General features: G+C 37.3%; 1 protein-coding gene across 4 annotated transcripts in view; it reads left to right on the top strand.

Moving 5' to 3' along the window:
- The window catches only part of MYRIP (myosin VIIA and Rab interacting protein), a 209,077-nt gene that overhangs the window by 2,980 nt on the left and 186,598 nt on the right, over positions 1-19,499 (top strand). For all 4 annotated transcript variants that reach the window (XM_064416922.1, XM_064416898.1, XM_064416884.1 and 1 more), the window contains exon 2: positions 11,111-11,260. In XM_064416922.1, the coding sequence (XP_064272992.1) occupies positions 11,151-11,260 (110 nt within the window). In that variant the 5' untranslated portion in view covers positions 11,111-11,150. The remainder of the gene's footprint in view (positions 1-11,110; positions 11,261-19,499) is intronic.

The following is a 19,499-nucleotide window of genomic DNA, read 5'->3' on the forward strand; positions in this document are numbered from 1 at the left end:
TCTTGTAGAAAAATGCCATGCTGTAGTTTTTAAAACTTCATTTTCTGTAAATAAATATTATGCTTGGTATCCTGTGTCCTGAAAATAAATAAATAAAGCACACTGTAGTGGAAAGCAGTTTAATGAATCACCTTAGCAGCTTTATCATAGATGAAGAGGGTATAAAGACTGCAATGGCTTGACTGGTCAAAAGCTAATATCAGCATTATTGCAGTAATGACAGATTTTTAGATCTTATGCATACTATTCAGGGAATAGAAACACAATAAATTTTCAGGCCAATATGCATTAAATTTCAATAGCACAGCTATATATATATATATATAAATACTTTTTAAAGTGTTCCATTAGTAAAACATCTCATGTAGTAATTTTTTATTGACCAATTAGCTCCTGAACTGAGTAAAAGAAAAATCTCTTGTTACTTTTTATTATTTTATGCTTCATTTACCTCTTTATCCATTGATGATCGGAAAAGGAAAAACTAATATTGGTGTTTGGTATTCAGATTATTGGAATTATTGCTATCTACTGATTGTTTTAAGATATAAAGCATTACCACAGGAAGTGAAATGCACATTCTTCAAGGCACAGAATACCTCCAAATAAAACATCACGCACTGGGGTGGAGCTGATTACTGTGGAGATTAATCTTGAGGAGACACTTTCAATTACATTGTCCCCATTGGCTCATGGTAATCAATTCAGTAGTTTTCTTGAGTTTTGCTGGTGCTGACTTTGCAAGTCTATCCTGTCCTTTTGCTGAACACCCAAGCTGAAGTTCTGCTGTGTAGCAGTTTCAAGAAGCTCTTTCTGGACTTTTCTTTGCAAAATGTGCTGCTTATTGATGGAGAAGAATGAATGGGGCAGCCGTAGTTTCTGGATTAAGTCTGTTTAAAGGATGTGGAGGTAATTTTCAGTAGGAAATGTAGTATCTTCTTGTGATAGCAATCTGAAGTGTAGGCTCACTCAAAGGCTGTTAAAGTTCATGGCATTCCCACCATCTTTAATGAGTCTTGAAGCCAGGCAACAGCCTGAAATCTTTGGGGCATTTTGATAACAAAGCAATCCCTTCCTCAGCACCCTCCACCTGTCTGCATGCAGAGTAACAGGTGGTTCTGCTGTGGTAAACCAGCTTTCTGCTCTTGGAGGAAGACTGTACGTAATTGGTTGTTTTCTTTCTTGGAAGCAAAATGTGTTTATAAATAGTGGAATAAACTTTCTGTTCTGGTCTTGTGATGAATTTTATCTCTTTTGAAACTAATACAAGAGCTTCTTTGCTTATTAGGCATTACTTGCAGGACAGAAGATGTTTTTAATGGGGTTTTCTTCTGGCCCTTTCGAGCTGTGTGAACAGGATTTTGTGTCCCAGGGTAATGCAAAAAAGAAAAGTGCTGGTTTGGGTCATCAAGATTAATTGCTACAGTGTGGATGTGCAGTGTATGATTTAAGTGTGGTTGACAGGGATGCAACTAGCACTGACCTGAAATACCTCAAATTTCAGAGGCGCAGCTATTTTTCTAACCATTGTTAATCTTGCAAGAAATTGATTCCTTTTTTTTCCCCTTACGAGAACTGATCCTTTTGCCTCTCAGGGATCATCCCCAGGAGTGCTTGGTGTACCTTTCTAGAAGTTATCTCAGCGCTTGCATCTAGCTGTCATAAGTGCTTTGATATTTGTTTGACAGACCGTGACTTGGATTCAAGTTAAATCACAGTGCGTGAATTGGAGCACCATCAGGTTTCAAAAACAATTGAAAGACCTTTGGGGAGGATTCAAAAAAGATGATGTTGTTTTTCACTAACTCATCCAGTCTTGATGTAAAAGTCAGTGGCAAAACTCATCCATGTGTTGATCACTGCAAGCGCAGAAACCATGAATTGAGTCCCAAATGAGCAGAAAGCAGTTCACCGCTAGAGAAGGATAAGCCTAATTATTCCATCTCCCACTTATTTTCTAATGTTTAGTGATAAGCTTTCATATTCCTGCTTCAAGGTAATATCACAGACCAAAACAGGCAAATCATTGGAAATACTGTGGACTTGGGTTGCACACATGATTAAGTGAGGAGCCCTAGTTAGTTCCTAAAGGTGGTGGCTTGATTATGCCGTTCAAATAATAAATTCTGTGGGACTCAAAAAGGGGTCTGTGCTGGCTGGATGAGTTCCTGAACCTGTAGGGGGATGAACTGGTTCTGTATTTAAAATAAAGGAGCTGTGACACTGCTCCAGTTTGGATCCAAACATCTGTGAAGCAGCAGTCAAAACCTGACACTGGAGTTGGCCTTTGAACTCCAGAAAATAACTGACCATATATTATGCTTGAATATAAACATTCTTTATTTGTATAAATTTATGATCCAGAACTTCAGGTGTGTGTTTATTGGTCTAGGCTCAGGTTATCTCCGTGTTGTGCAGTGTCAATATAAAAAATAACAGCTGAGCGCTGGTCCAAAGCAGAGTGTCTTCTAGGCACAGTGTGGATTAGGTCCCAGTGTCAACAAATGAATCCATTAACTCCCCCGCCTGACAGATTAACCCACCTCCTTTGGTTTTCAGAGGCTTTCTAAAGCTCTGGCTCTATTTTACTCATGTTTTTATACCACTTGGCAAATGGTTACCTAAACAAACCAAAGACAACCTGCTACTGAAACGCTTTTTACAGTGCACAGCACATATGTTGTGCATCAGCCAGCTGCAGCTCGTCACAAAGTCTTAGTGAAATGGGACATGTGGCTTTGTACATGTCACTTCATTGTAGTATATCTTATGATTCTTGCTTCTTTGAGGATAAATCAGGGTTAGAAGCATTGTGCAGGTGTTACAGTGAATGTGGATGGCAGTCTTAGGAATTTATTTTAGCTTTTTATTTTGTTAATTTACTTGCTAATCTGTAAAATTCAGTAATTTGCAGTGGGGTTTCCTGTCAGTGGTTTGAATTAACAGTGATTTACTGTATTAAATTTGTTTTCACATCTGGCAGCACTAGAGAATAGTGCCTCATTGTGGCAATTGCTCTTGGAAGCATTTTCTTACCTCTAAAAATAGAACTTTTGTCCTTCTAGTCCTGCAGTAAGATTGTCTCCATGAAAGTTTAGTTCTTGGATAAATCTTAATTATATGTTCATGGGTGGTATTTCATAAGAAGGATGAGGGATATCAATTAGCGCAACAGATGTTGTGGGGAAAAAACCAATTTTACTGTATAGGATATTTTAAGTATGCCTGTGGTATGTTTGCATATTGGTTGGATTTTATGTTGTGGATGTTTTAGTAGCAGTCAAGCAATCCACACTTAAATTTTTACTTTTGTAGCTTGCATGGATTAATCACAATATGGCTTTCAAGTTATGATGAGTTTCTTAATTTATCATAACTCTTTTGCCTGTGTTATTGAAATGCAGAATTAAACACAGATGCAAAATGTGTAGTGCTTCCAGAGCTGTTTGACTTTTGACAAAAGCTTCAACTTTTCACTCAACGGTTTGTTTTTTGGTTGTTTTTTTTTTCATATTAAAGATGTTAATAATGATGTTAATATGATGAGAAGTTAATAAGATGTTAATAAGATGAGAAGCCTTATCACCACTTAACTCAATAGTGATGCTTTGGCATTTTGGAGTTGAAAAACTTATCTTAGTGGACTTATTTTCTTGGTTATTTTATTGAATGTTATCTGTAGGAGGCTCCTCTCTAGCTGTTCTAACAAATAGTGACTGCTGTGGTATAGGGGAAGACATTTAACTTTGATGCACATACTTGTCATGTGCTGCTCCACAGCTTGTATGACAGGGCACCTTCTGTATCATTCAGTTGCTTCAGGTCATACAGGAAAACAGGATGTTGGCATCTGAAATGGGGATCTGCAGAATGATATCCAGAATGGGTCAAGTTGGAAGAGACTATCTGGTCATCTGGTCCAATGTCCCTGCTCAAGCTGGGCCATCCTAGAGCACATGGTGCAGGATTGCATCCAGGCTGTTTTTGAGTATTCTTGGTGAGGGGGATGGTGCAACCTGTTCTAGTGTTGTGGTCACCTGCATCTTCCTCATGTGCAGGTGGAACTTCCTGTGCATCAGTTTCTGCCCTTTGCCTATTCTGCTATTGTTTGGCACCACCAAGATGAGCCTGGAAACATCCTCTTGGCACCCAGCCCCTCCACCTTCAGATACTTACAGGCATTGATGAGGGCTCCTCTCAGTTGCCCTCCACAAGGAGGGAGATAAATAATTGAGCCTTCCCAGACTTAATATGGCATCAGACCTGAGTTTTTCTGGGTGCCAGTACTAGACTGGTATTTGTGTGTATTTACACTGGTAAAGTGAGTGCTCCCTTCTCTGTCTGCCTCTTAGAATGAGAGAGAAGCCCTGCAATTCTTTGAAGGAGCCAAGAAGTATTCACTGTTTCTTTCATCTCCCTTCAATCTATGTGGCTCATTTGGGGGCCATTGATTGTGAAATGCTGGGACTACAGGTGTCTCAGGAGAAAGCTGTGGTACGTGTAATGCAGCACAGGTGGGTGAATGTATTTTTGCAGTCCCCACTCTTGAGCTGACACTGAGGGCAGAGGTAGGAGTACAAATGAGCTTTTTGTTTTGTATTCTCTTCATGCTGGCTCAAGCTTAGCAAGTACAGTGTGAAGCCTGATTTACCAGGTGTTCTGGTTTGTGTTTTGATGCAAAGGTGGAAGAAGCATAACTCAGTTCAGTGGCTGCTGCTCTCTCTGTGCAGGGAGTCTGGGCACGTAGAATTAAGCTCTGAGCCCCACTTTGCAGGCTAGGCATTCAAAGGGAAGCCCCTGCAGTCTTGTTCTTACAGATGTGCAAATTTCTGGTTGTGTTGGACTGTTTGGGATCAGTTGCATTCCCTGAGTGCACATGCTGGCTTTCTTGCTGGCCTGTGATGATTCACTCTGGAGTTGGTTGACAGTCCATTACAGTAATGAGCTGGATTTCATGCTTTAGATTGAAGGCGCATGGAGAAGAGGCAAATCATCCAAGGTACAATTGTGTGTCAGCACATTACTGCTCCAATTTCATCTTTTTCTCCAAGCTGTCTTCTTCATTTCTGAAAGAGTGATAGTCAGTCTCACGCAGTCAGAATATTGTCAGACCCATCATCTTTACGCACTCTTCCATAAGACGGTTGCTACTAAATAGAGAAAAAACATGATTTGCCTAAATTCAGCACAGACAATGGAAGGGGAGACTGAAGTAAAATGAGAATATACACTAACTAGAAATCCACTTGCATATGAAATACGTGAAATGAATATATGCCACATAAACTATGATCTTTAGCAGCTGTGGGGATCTTTTGATAAGACTTGGCTCTAGTTCAGTTTTACCAGTGAGAAGATTATTCTGGTCCATCAATTTAGCTTTTGTATTACATTTTGAATCCCCAATGCAATTTGTACTTGTGTATTAGTTATAGGCCTGATATATAAGTATAAAATGGTCATCAGTTGTTATAAGATTAGCTTTTTAGTATGACTTTTTTTGAACCATCAGAGCTAGATGACAGAAATTAGGTCCTACAGTGCAATCTTCAGTATTTTCTAATTTTTTTTCTATTTAAATAAGTTCCTTTATTTTAGAAACACTTTTATGTGCTGTGTTCTGCCTTTAGGAGAGTGCTATCCTTATGTGAGAGATGCCATTCTTTCTTGAATGGAATGTGACTTCACTATTTTTAATTCTGTGTCATGATTTAACCCCACCAGCTACTAAGAAGAAAATAAACTCTATCCCAGCTGTCACCAGGACTTTCTGCTATTTCATATTCAGTACTTAAAAGAACATAAAATATAGAAGCAAGAAGAAGAGTGTGAAACTCCTGTTTATTTCCTAAATAGCTTAAAATTTAAAACCATGCAGTACTAACCTTTGACCTGTAGGTTTACAGTTTCACCCATTATGGTATGTTCCAGCAATCTTTTAGATAAATGTACATACAATTGTTGTAATAACTTGCATTAATAAGGGACGTTTCTCCCTGAAGAAACTGAATGAACTTCATGTTTTAAAACCTGCTGCTTTACCCCTCACACTCCCCAGTGAAACAAATGTAACTTTGCTCAGGAGCTTGCCAGCCGTTTGTTTTGCTGCTTGCAAATGTCTCCTAAAATTAGTCCAAGGCTGAAAGCAAGATAATGTTTTTTGCTTTGGTTGTAGACCAGGAAATATGTGCAGTGAAAGTCACCTAAAATCAGTGTGGGTGCAAAGAATAACATAGTCTTTGAGATCTTTATCTTGTGTCTCATTTAAAATGTGATACACCAGATATAAGTCCCATGTTGAAGTCATGGGGGTTGTATTTAATTTTTCAGTCAAAGAGGTGGCCTTTTATTTCTGTTGAGTATAATTTCCCTTTTCTTATTTTGGGACATTTGTTCATTTTGAGTGTAAATAGAAGAATACTCAGTGTTTTTTGCTCAAGCTTCTGGACATTCTTGGAGTTTAAAAAAGATTAACAAATCTGTGGCCAGTGTTAATTATGCTGTTTTACACTTATTTCAGACTAAATTATGTGCTAGCTGTAGTAGAAATTACTTTGGACAGTGATGGTTTTTAAATGTTGGCTTATGGGTGAATTCTGTTTTATTCAAGTGTGTTGACATAACTCAAAGTACTATTACCTTATATTTGTCAAATAAGTGTATGATATTATGTCACAGTATTGTGATGTTTGCTTTCAAAAATTATCATAATGAACTCACATAAGCAATGTGGCAACTTCTTTTGGACAATTCAGTAAACAAAACTTTTTAAAATACAAGAGTAGCGAAGGATCTCTGTTGAGGACAAAGTGCTTGCCTTCCTCTCTGTCTTAGAAAGATGACTATCTTGTATGATTTAAAAGGGGAAAATGTTCATACAAAGAATTTCTTATAGTACTAAAAGAATTCTGGAAAGAATTACAAGAAGGATTGAGCAGCATTATTTGGGTCCTGACAGACTGCTAAAGGAAGGAAAGATGAGCTTGTTGGTGACAGAAGCAAAGATATAATTCCTAGTAGGTTTCTTCTTCTTGATTTTTTTTCCTGGAAATTATAGAACTGGTAGAGTACCAAAACAGAGTAGAACAGTTCTGATGAAGAGTTTGGTGACTCTAAAGCTGAGACTGTGTGGGGAAAAGGTATTGTATATGAAATATTTCAATTGCAAATAACTAGGTTGAAGGAGTTTGTGGTCTTGGTTCCTCAGGCATTGCATTTCATCAATGCACATCAACAGCATTTTAGAGCAAAACTTATAGTGTGTTGTGGAAAACAGTGAAATCTTGATTAAAAATGTGCTCAGAAACGGAAAGAATTGTAGGATATTCTTGTTTGGAGAGCTCTCTTCTAGATACTATATATACCCCCCAAGCCTTGCCTTCTCCACTGAGCTGTCCTAATACTCCCAGCATCACTGCCTGTGAAAGATGCTCCAGTCCCTTAACCATTATTGTGGCCATAAGTATCTTTCTTGTCCTGGAAAAGCCCAAATTGGACACAGGACTCTATGCAGCCTCACTAGTGCTGATTGCTTTGCTACAGCATAAAACCAAGAATTCTGTGTTGTACAATATTCAGTGTGACCACTTGCATGATTAACTTTATAATGTGGTTCTTTGTCGAGCAGAGAATCTGTCTTAAATATTAGTTGGCACTTAGCCCAAAAACCTTTTTTTTTCTCCCCACCCTCCCAGTAATGCTAATCATCTGCTGAGACTCCAAATCCAAACAGCTTAGCTGTCATATGGGTGAGTAGGAAATGCATTACTTGCTCTTGTTTCCAATGTTGATGCCCTTGGCTCTGTTAAAACCATGCATTGCTTGCAGTTCTTGAAAAACATTTCATTTGCTTGTTTTTCTTTTTGCAGGGGTTTGGTTTTGTTTTTAAGGTTAAACTCAAGAAATGTTTTCAATGTGGAAGTTTTAATTAGGTTTTAAAATTGACTGTAAGAAATGTGAAGATTAGAGTATTACTCAAACAGTACCCAATCGTGTCTTGTAAGCCTAGGCTTTTCTGTTACAGGGTTTTAATTTGTTGAGCAAAATTTTCTAGGGAGTGATGCTATTCCTTGTAAAGTCTGTAAGATCTTAGATTTTGTATTCAGTTTGAGATTTACCAAAGAAGTACTCATGAAGGCAATCATCTGAACAGCCTCATGTTATTTATTTTGATTGAGGCCAGAAGTTATTTTAGGCTTAGAAGTTATTTTGTGTGTTTTAAGGTAGTTTTAAGTGTAACTTGTTACATTCCCTTTAGAGCGCTTGCCATTGTGTATTTCCAAAATGCATAATCTGGATCTACCACAGAAAGGACATTTGAGAATTGTTCATAAATATTTATAAACTACTGTGATACTCCCAGATCAGAGGTGATTTAGTAAAGTGATGAAAAATTATTTCCTAGGAAAACACACAGCATTCCTTAGAGGTTAATGTAGTATTGGAATGCAATCTGAGAATACCATAGAGAACAAAACCACATGAAAGTCTAAAGTTAAAGTTGCTTCTCATTTTAAAGCATATATACTTGAAATAAAGTCTTTGCCAACTCCAGAAAATCAGAGGTGGTGGGGCTTCCCACTTATTCCCAAATTTAGGGGTAAATTTCCACTTTCTAATACATGGTCACAATCAGCACTGGCAGCTGAATCAAAGGGATAATTTTCTTTACTGATGGAACAGTTTGCATATGTAGAAAAACATTATTGATTTTTAAACCATTTCCAAAAGGGTTTTGATGAAGACCTGAAGGGAGAACTTATTATGAAAATGTTAATTACGGTTGTTAACTTGATGCTTAAGATACTAGGAGATCAAAGATGAAATTCCATTTACCTTCATCATCTTTTGTCTCAGAAGACTGTAGCCCTGGCATGCAGGTGTCTCTACTGGCTCCAGGAATTGCTTAAAGAAAGTTTTATTTCCTTTTGCTGTGTACCCTCTATTTTCCCTTTAAGTGTATGTGCATGAAAAAAGTTACTTGGAAGAGCCCTGCTTACTTCCCCATGGATGTGGCTCTCCTGTAGTGAAGCCCTTCCATGCTTTTAGAAAGGCAGAGGTGTCTTTGCACTCAAATGCTTGTGTGGGAAGAGCTGAGCAGATATCCCAAAGCTGGAAGGGAAGGATGTGTCCCAGGGCATTTCATGCTCTGTCTTTGAGTGTTACCTCAGCAAACCATTTTCTTTTCCTTGCCAGTGCTCAGTGATGTTTTGGTGTAAGAGCTGTAGGTAAAGGGACAGAGGAAGATCTTAATATTCCATTGAAAATTTTGAGACAATTTATGCACGTGTGGCATTGAAAAAAACCCATCTTGTCCGTTGTTCCTTGCTATGTTTCAGCCAATCTTTAATTTTAGCATATATTCTTGGTCTTGCAAGTGAGATTAATGAAGATTACAGTCCTTTGCATCTTTGCCACTCTTCTTCTATGCAAATCAGGGTAATTTTTTTTAGAAACAAATTTTTATAGCCTTTATTAAATACTCATTGTCATCTTCCTTGGTAGAGTCAGAGTCAAGCCAGAACATTATGACCCTTTTTTTCAGCTGTATGGTGAGCATGTATCTTGTTGGAGGGATCTTATCTTGATTTCACCTAAGCTTGTATATCATCTGCTTGGTTTTGGTGAAGTGTTGTTTTCTTGAGCAAGGAGTTTATTCTAAACTTCATGAACAGCCTAACCAAAAAATAAGCAGTGCCTTCCTTGTGTGTGTGTGTGTTTTTCTTGTTTGAAGAAGGTAATCAGATGATTGTAGGAAGGTAAATATTGTACTAAAAAAAACTCCACCAAACCAACAAAAAAAAACCCAAAGGAAAACGAAATCCCCAAAAAACAAACAAAACCCAGCCAACCATATCGTACATAATTATCTGAGTAGCAAAAGAAATGTTTAGAAAATAAAGCTGATTTTTTCCCCCATGCTTCTACTTTCAGTACTACTTGGAACTCTTAATTGTAGCAGTTTTCCTTAGAGGTGAGGTTTTTTTTGAGCCAGAACCAGCTTAGATGCTTTACATAGCCACATCTACTTGCCGCTCACCATGGATGAAGAGTCTGTAACAGTTGCCTCTTGTATACTGTGTAGGAACTTCAGTGTGTTCATGGTTATTATACACCTTGCTGGAGGCTCATAGCAGAGATGCAAAGACTGTCTTATGCTTCTGAAACTGTAACACAGTGTGGAGATGGACACCTCTATGATTGCCCAAATAATTGCTTAAATCAAATGACACAAGTTAATACTGAGAGTTGACTTTATGAGAATTCAATTAAATGAGTAAAAGTCATGAGAAAATAAATTAAAACAAATTTAATTAGTGAAACTTAATGGACCAAGCTCTAGTTCAAACTTTATAGTATCTTCAATTCACACATAATATTAACTACTAGTTTTTCTCCTCCAGCCTTATAGTGGTGGCATCTAAATCTTTTCAGTCACTCTGGGAAATCCATTTAAAATTTATATACTTACTTTTTTAAAATGGTGCTTTAAAGTAATTCTTGGTATCTTAGTTGGCAGTATAAAACATTTCTGAGTGTTACAGCAGAGTATGTTCTCTGTTCGTACACAGTGGCAGGGATTGCACTGCAAGCAGTTTTATAAAATCTTAAGAAACGTCTAAACCTGATTTGACCTGACTTAGTTAAACTTGTTTCTTTTTGAGAGCAATACTGTGGTCTGTCCTCAGCATTTTTATCTTTTTCATTTATATTTGAAGAGGGGGTGATTGCTTTCCCTGCTAAATAATTCTGAAGCAAATCCTTCAAGTTGTATGAGGGAAATTTAGGTGGGATTTTAGAAGCAATTCCATCACTGAAAAGTTTGTCAAACATTTGAACAGGTTGCCCAGGGAAGTGGTTGAGTTGCCATTCCTGAAGGTATTAAAAAGATGTGCAGGTGTGGCACTTAATGACAGGGTTTAATGGTGGATTGGACAGTGCTAGGTTAATCGTTGGACTCAGTGTAAAAGATATTTTCCAAACAAAAATATTCAAATGTTTTTTGATGTTTATGGCAGCAGCTTTCTTTTTGTGCCTGTGATCTCCACGCACTTGTGAAAACTATGAGTGCTTTCAATTTATTTTTCTGTTTTATTTTTTCTGATTTCAGATATTCCTTATAGTTATTTGTATCCAGGACCGAGTGTATAATGGGGAGAAAACTGGATCTTTCTGGCTTGACTGATGAAGAAGCAGAGCATGTGCTGCAGGTGGTTCAGCGAGATTTCAGCCTTCGTAAGAAAGAAGAGGAAAGGCTGAGGTAAGGATTAAAACAGGATTAAAAATATTGGTCTATTTTGATTATTACAAACTGGCTTTGGAGGAAACCAGAGAACATAGCATTTTTATGGTGTTCTATGCATTAATAATCATTCCTGTCACAGAGGGAAAAAATATTCAAACTTCTCCACATGAATGCAATTACTGAGTAGTAATTAATTTTTGCATTTAGTCTATCCTAGATTAAACCACAGAAATGTTCTCTAAATCACCTGTGTATATCTCCTGGCTAGAGGGTAAGTAGTGTTGGACGTAGCAAAAGCAGAAGTTTACGTTAAGAGAATTTTTTCCTTAGTAGGAGCTGTGGTCAGTTCTGTCTTTTTATTCAGAAACTTTATCTACATGCAGACATCTGAAAGTGAAGAAGTTCAACCCATCTCTTTCCCCTGAAGCAGTCAATAGGATGTGTTTTTCATTGTACTGAGATAACTAAACTTTGCTTTCAGTAGTCTATGTACAAAATGATGGCAAGAAATAATCCAGAAGAACACTGATGGAACTTGTTGGCAAAGTAGCTGAGGAAGTTCAGTATGTGACAGGGAGACTACAGATAGAGACCAGAATTGGTAGATGCAGTATTTTTCTTTCTAGTTTCAACAATATTTCCTTGAATTATTATGCCTGATTTTTTATTACTTTCTTTGAACACATAATTATTTATTATCCAGAATGCTCTGAAGTCTCTATCTATGGTTGGCAAATGCACATTCTCTTACTGTGCTACTTTTATCTCAGGCATATTCTGTTTAATTTAGTATCAAGCTGAAGTCAACAGAGCAGGAAGATTACTGAAGTCCACAGAAAACCAGGCATATATACCATGTGCAATTGAAACTCTCTCACCTGGAACATTAGGAGCAAGAAATGTATCTTGCAGCATAGGCCTACTTCAATTTTAGCATGGTGTGCAAGTTCTTGCTTGGGTTGGTAGTGCAAGCTTGCTGCAGGGAGAAAAAACTGTGTGAGGATGGCGCACACAATACTTTTTTTTTTTTTTTTGACTGTTTGTTGTACCATACGTTGTTCTGATTACTCTGGTAATTTTTCACTACACAGCCAAGAGATTCTAGAAACAGCTTAAGGAGGGTGAGTGTGTGACTCTCTCTGGCTTTTTGTACCATGACTGGTTGTATCTTACTGGAGCAAGCATACCACATCTGGGAAGTGCTGGGACATCTTGCCTGTTCTGTACAATAGATTTATAATGGGAGGAGGGGCAAGAATGAAAGGCATGCACACAGAAAATTGACAGGAAAGCCTACCTAGAGAAAATTTCTGCTGGTGTTTGTGTTTTTTCATTTTGCTACTGAAGTTTTTCATGACACCTAATTTTCACAACACTTAATTTCACAAAGAGAAAACTGGTGTGAGAAGACAGCTAAAACACTGGGAAGGTAGGTATATTTCGAGTATATATGACTTTTGTCTTCTTACAAAGTTAAGGCTTTTGCAAGTATTAAAATATTTTAAAGTGTGGCTGTATTATGAGCTGTAGTGACAAAGCAGAAGTTCTGAAATTCAGCTGTTATTTAAAATATGAATTTAAGTAGTTTTAATGACACTAAAATTGAAAGTGAAGTTCAAACCTTACTTCTGACTCAAAAGCTATGATCTTTTTTATTTTTCTTTTTTTAGATCAGGCAACTCTGGTTGATTTTGGCTGCTTTGTCTGGTTGATTTTGGCTGCTTTGTCTGGTTGGTTTTGGCTGCTTTGTTTGCAGCACATTTTTTTGTCTTACTGTGTGATTGAAAATATATAAGAAAATTACATGATCTTGCTATAGTTTAGATTTTTCAATCTGTAAGAAAAGAGATTAGATTTCCTTTGATGTTCTTGGCTCTATTGTGTTTGTATTTGGAATGTTATCAACTGGCCAAGTTTACCATGTAGTTTCACTTTAGAAGTAAAACTCTTTAAGGCTTTGTAATCTTTTCTAAGATAAAAAAGCTAACATATATATATATATATATGCACACACACACATATATATTATATGTTAGACTTTTAGACTTCTTTTAACAGATTCAAAACCAAGCTGTATCTAAAGGTATGGTGTTGAATTTCTTTTTTTTATTCCTGTAATTAATTTGTGGTAACAGCATTAGACTTTAAATGGAAGCTTTTGCATGTTATACTTTCTTAAAATAGGGTTTCTGTATAATTCTTCATATCCGTGTTATTTTGGGTGCTTTTCCCCAGCAAGATTTAAGTAGCTCTTTCACATATCTCTCGCTGTATTATTCCCATTGGTAACAATTATTTCTAAAGATGAAGAACTACTTAAAGGAATATATGATAGATTTCCAGTGTATCAGGAGAGTATTGAAAGCTAAAAAACTGTGAGTAGTTGATAACTTCAGTTTTGATTTTCTAATGGCAGCTGAACAGTTAACTAGCATACTACAAGAAGTGAAGCTTACCTTTACTTCTAATAAATGTTTTTAAGGTGGTAAAATGACAGATGTTTTAGAGCTAACATTCCAATGTTTTTATAATATTGCTGGTTTTACATGTTAATTTCTTTTCATATTCTGTAAACAAAATGACATAATGTATGGAGAAAAGCCATACTGGTGATCTGCATTTTCTGCTGCAAAGCTGTTTTGAATTTCTCTGCAGTGAGGATTTTTTGCAGTGGTTCTCTAATTTAAATCTTTCTCACAACTATAGCTCCCACTGTTATCAGACAGTTTGGTCTTGTACATTTTGTGAAAAAAAAAAAAAAAAATTAGTTGGCTATAGCTGGTAAGATGGTAATAAGATAAACATGTGTACGTGTTTAGTGAGTAGAGAGGATGGTTTGTTGTGCCTTACTGCTTCACATTGTTTTAGTTTCTTTTTTTTTTGCTATGGCTTTCAACCTGATACGAGATTAATAATATTTACTGTTCTTTGTCACTTGTTCACCCATTATCTTTCTGGTTTGATTATGTGTTTGTTGTGGTCTTTGGCAGTAGTGTTATGTTTTTATTTACCCCAGTGTTAATAAGGCACCCAGAGCCATTGTGGCTAAAATTATAACACAGACTTGCAAATGGATGGGCTGAATTTACTGTGAATCCGTTGAAGTAGACAAACAAGGCAGATCTGGTGTAACTAGGAAGATGATTGGTTTGAGTTTTTTGGTGTGTATGCTCAGGACAACCTTGTGTACATCCCTTCTGCCACTGAAGGCTGTCTCTGGGCTCCTGGGACACTAAGAACCATAGATGGCTTTTTGAGGAAGTTGACTGGACATGCTAATGACTTGTTTCCTCATTTACAGATCTATTAATTTTGAATTTCCGACTGCATTCAGCTGCAGAATGTCAGCAGTGGAGAAGACTGTACTGTGTTGAGGGTTAAACATCTAATACTTTGCTGTGTATAACATCTTTGTCATATCTGAAGTTTGGGAAGGACTATGTCCTCTTTTTTTTAATATTTATTTTTTTTAAAGAAATGACCAGGGAGAGCTTATAAGAGCTTCCAAGCCCAAATGCTTGTGTGTGAGGTAGGCCTTTATACATGTGTAAAAGTGTTTGCTGTCTTTCATCTGTTGCTTGCTTATTCAGTTTTCAAGACTGTCTAAATATGTCACTGTTAATTCTCATCCACTGTGGGAAAAATCAAGTCCTCCTTTGGTTTTATTTTTACAGTTCCTACTGTGTTTATAAACACATGTATCCATCTGTTTTAGATCAGGAATGCTGAGAAGTCAAGGTCTTTTAAGTAAGCGAAATTATCATTTCACAGAAAATGATTGATGGATCACCTTATTGTGGTAGATGTTCCTGGTCTGTTATGTTTTAGCCACATGGACAGGTTAAAAAATGGCTGTTCTGATTCTAACATTCAGAGTGGAGGCAAATTAGAAGGGCAGAAGGGTTCAGGCATAGGAAGGGCTCAGCGCTGATCAGCTGTAAACAGAGCAGACTGCAAATGGAGCCAGCGCTTTACATGTAAGCAGCTACTTTACCTTAGGAGGTCATGGTTGGAGTGACTTAAGCTGTCTTTCTATAATCATTGGCTAAGAAGAGTTTCCATCGCCATAGTGAACACTGGATCAGCCACTTACATGCTGGTATTTTAGTGGTAAAACTTGCACTGGGCAGGGATGAAAGATGCTTCTTTGCAGGCAGCATGATTCTCTTTTGTTTGAACCACTGCTGTTAATCACCTGAGAAAATGTATTTACAAAGAAAAATTGCTGACCTTCTGTTGCCACATGGTTACGTGATCATAACACTTTAACATCTTAATATACTTATGTGGGGTTTGCTGGAATAGCACAAGGGAAGTGTTGAGAACTGACCATTGCCCACAGGCAGAAACATCACCATGTCTTGCTTGATGTCGTGTCTTTCATAGCTGGGTTGTTAAATATCATCTTTGCTACCTTTATTTATACAGTCACATTTTCAGTTGTAGTAAAGACAAATGATTTGTGATCAATTTTCCAGAAGTGTTTAATTTGCAGAAAAAAAATGAGATGTCTGTGCTCACAGGAGGGCCCTCTCTACTCTGGTTTTTCTAATTACCATTTTATCCAAAGAATGAGAAAGGGTTTAGGACAGAGCCTTGTGTAGAGTATTATGAAATGATTTAAGTTGCTTTTGCCTACTTTATTCTTTTTGGTTCTTTTTGCAGCAGATATAGAATACTTTGGATTACTTATTTTATTTACTATTCTATTTACTATTCTATCTACTTATTCTAATTATTCTATTACTTTGTAATAGAATACTATTGTAGCATGAGTAGGCCTGTGAAGAGGTTTCTGAGGAAACAAATTCTCATACTTGACAAAACCCGGAAACCAGTTTGACACTTTCTTGTCAAACTACAGTAGACTTCAGTGTTTTTACAATCTGTGTCATGGGTCTTGTAGTGGATAAAATACTGAACTCCTTCCAAAGCTTGTTAATCAAAATATTGCGGGTGTGAGTCATATCAAACTGGCACAATGCCAGGACAGACATTTGGGTAGCTATCTGTTGATTCTACATATCAGTCCTTGTTCCTCCTTCCTGTGGCAGACTTGTACCAAATACCTTAAAACAAACAAAAACCAAGCAAAAACCCCTCCTGTCTGTCTTCGCTCTTCTACTTTCCTCCAAGCAATGCCATTTTATAGCTGTTTTCCTAGTGAGGAAAGAACAGGAGATTGGTCTCATTGTGTCAAGCTTCAGAGCTCCAGCCGATGAACTTGTTGATCAGTACTTTAATTACTTGAAATGATTTCATAAGGTCAGCCTTCCTGCCCTTCACTCTCATGAACAATGTGGGGGAAGCCCATTATGCTGACCTTTTTTATTTTTTTATTTGAGCAGGTAGTCACTCTTCTGCTTCTTGGGTTGTCCTGACAGATATGTTCTCTCCCTGTGATAAAAGGTCTTACAGCAGTTTTCTCCTCCGAGAAAGTTGCTCTTTGTGATTCCCATGTTAAAACAGCTGCACGCTTCTCCAGTGCAAGGTTCTGCTGAGCTGTCATGAGTTTAGCACTCATGTGTCTAAAATTATTTTTGGGTGCAAGGAATGATTCATCAGAATCATAGCTGCTGAATAAATACATTATTTTGCTAGGGCTTTGACTTATAAAACAAGATTAAAACATATGTAGGGCACTACAGCTCTTTCCTGGAAGTGTTTATTAACAAAATTAGGAGCAAGACATCTTTTTTTTTAATAGCTTATCACCAATTTTGTTATATAATATTCCAAGATGCGAACCTGTTTTGTAGCTCACACAGCCTGTCAGGATTAAGAGTTGTCAGTAACTGCATCTGTGTAGTAGATGCTTTAGACTGTTACTGTGTTGCCCTCTCTCAACAGCTGTGTTTAATGTTTTAACAGCTACCCCTTAGCGGTGTTCTCAGGTCAGGATAAGTTGTTTATCAAAAATTGGCTACTTGGATGAATTCTGCATGAAAGTCATAGCTAATGGTTGCTTTTGCTGCAGTCAGTAAGGGTGCACTTTAAAATGCATTTAGAAACTGTTAGTTGCTGCTAATTTCAGGAAATATTGATCCAAGTGTGCTGCTTGCTATGGAATAATGCTGTTTTTGGGGTTAGACAAGGAAAGAGGTGTCTCAGCAATGATGCAAGGTCTTACCTTGTGCAGTGCAGCAGCATTTTGAGTCCTTTCTGTGGTTTGCCCAGAACTCCCTGCATTGACACCACAGGGTGCAAAGGTGGTGAGCATGTAGGTTCTGCTGACTCTGATGCTGATCCTGGCCTCACCTATAATTGTAGAAAGTAATTGCAGCTGACGAGACAGTAGGATCTAGTTTATGCTTTACAACAGAGAAACCAGGGCACTGGGAAGAATCTGGCCTTTGAAGCAAAGAACTGAACAAAGAATCTGTTTCAAGTTATTTGGGCCAAATTTATTTTCTGCCTAATAGAGGAAAAAATGCCAGGGTACTTCCAAAGAGCAACTTATGCTTAGTTGCCTCTAAAACTAGATCTGTGCATCTTGCTTGTGACTATCGTGGGAACCCACCATGAAGCTTCTTGCTATCTGAATGGCATGTAGATGCTATAGGAGAAGCACAGATGGAACTTCTCAACAAATTTTTTCTGCCAAGTGTTTGAATAGAGGCAATGCCAGATGTGAGTTTTGGCTTTTTCAAAATGTGTTTACAAATGCAGTTTCAGCTGAGAGGAAATTCTGGTGAACCAAGCATCATCTCTCATGTTTCTTCATGCTTATCAAAAAGTGCAAAAAAAAGCCAAATTTTAGGGAATATTCGAGAAAGTTGTATAGAAAGAAATGTCTCCAGCTCACATTTTTAATATTGGATAGGCCACAGGAGGTGTAGCTGAAGTACATCCCACATTCAATGTGCCAAGCTTGCATAAATTGTGGCTAAGTATGTAAAGGAGGAAGCATGATGTCGCAGAGATGTTATAAAACTTATTGCAGGATTTTTTTGTGTAATTTGGTCTTCATTGTGGGTTATGACTAATCAAATTATTGGCTACAATTTAGCTAAAAGGAGTGAGTGTTCCTAGTGATAATGAACAGCTATAATGTAAAATCAATATTTAATCTCCGATGTCTTGTGTATGAAAAGTCTGAGCTGTTAAACGTGACTTGTAGTAGTAATCTTCTTTCACTGGACTGGCCCTGCAGTGTGGGCAAGGCATGTTCTCTTGCATATGAACTCCTGTCTTTGCAGTTTAGTCTATATAAAGTGTTGGTTTACCTCTTTGTATGTTGTTATAGCAGTACAATTGGTAATACTTTTAAGTTATGGCAGAACATGTAAATAAACATGAGAAGAATGGCTGCATAATGTATTTTATTCAGGATTTATTCTTCATATTAGAATTTCGAGAACAGGGATACCTGAGTGCATTTCCGTATAATGTTCAGTAACTTGTAAGTAGTGCTAAGTGTTACAGTTTTGGAAGAGTTGTTGTATTTTAAATGTGGATTGGGTTTTGGTGTTAGGGTTTGTATATGGCAGAAGGGATAGGTTTTACTGTAAGTTTCTGTTGCAACATGCCATAGACCTGCCCTTGTCTGCACTAATCTGGATAGATCTGACTGAAGCTTCAGGCCTTCCCATCTTTGTTATACTCGCCTTTGGTTCTCAAGAAACTAAGAAATATTGCTCATCATTATGAGGTTGGCTTATTATCAGTCTGAGCTGTGACTTTTCATTTAGATGTGAAATTTGACTTCTAATCCTTTTTTTTTAGAAATATGCGTTACGGAATTGTAAAAGTATACTTTTGAGAAACACTAATGTCTGTGAAAGGAAAAGACTTTTGCTTCTGCCCACAATGTAGTAACCATTCATAAGAAGTATTATAATATTTCAGATATAAGACATTTAAGGTTATTTATGTTGACTTAGATTTGCTGGTGTTTTTATTTCAAGTATCGTAGATGAATCAAGGGATAGTATTTGCTTTGCTTACTTCAAGCATTTCCATGCTCTGTGTTCTTCATAGACAATGAAATTTCTCTGGTCATTTTTTTTCTGGCCAGTTCTGTGTCCCCAGTTTGGAGTAAAACCAAGAACTGCTGTAAGAAACAGCACAGGAAGGTGACAGAGTGAAAAAGGGCTGCTGTGAAGTTGAGTTGCCCTTGCAGCTGAGCAACAGACTATGGAGCTGTATCCCACTCTCCATGCTTTCTGTTATAAAAAGGTGCATTTTGAATACTTCCTAATACTTCCTTTCTGAAGCCTATGGAGAACCGAAAGCATTTTGGACTCCACGTGAC

The sequence above is a fragment of the Passer domesticus genome, chromosome 1, assembly GCF_036417665.1.
Source record: "Passer domesticus isolate bPasDom1 chromosome 1, bPasDom1.hap1, whole genome shotgun sequence".
Classification (NCBI taxonomy): Eukaryota; Metazoa; Chordata; class Aves; order Passeriformes; family Passeridae; genus Passer; species Passer domesticus.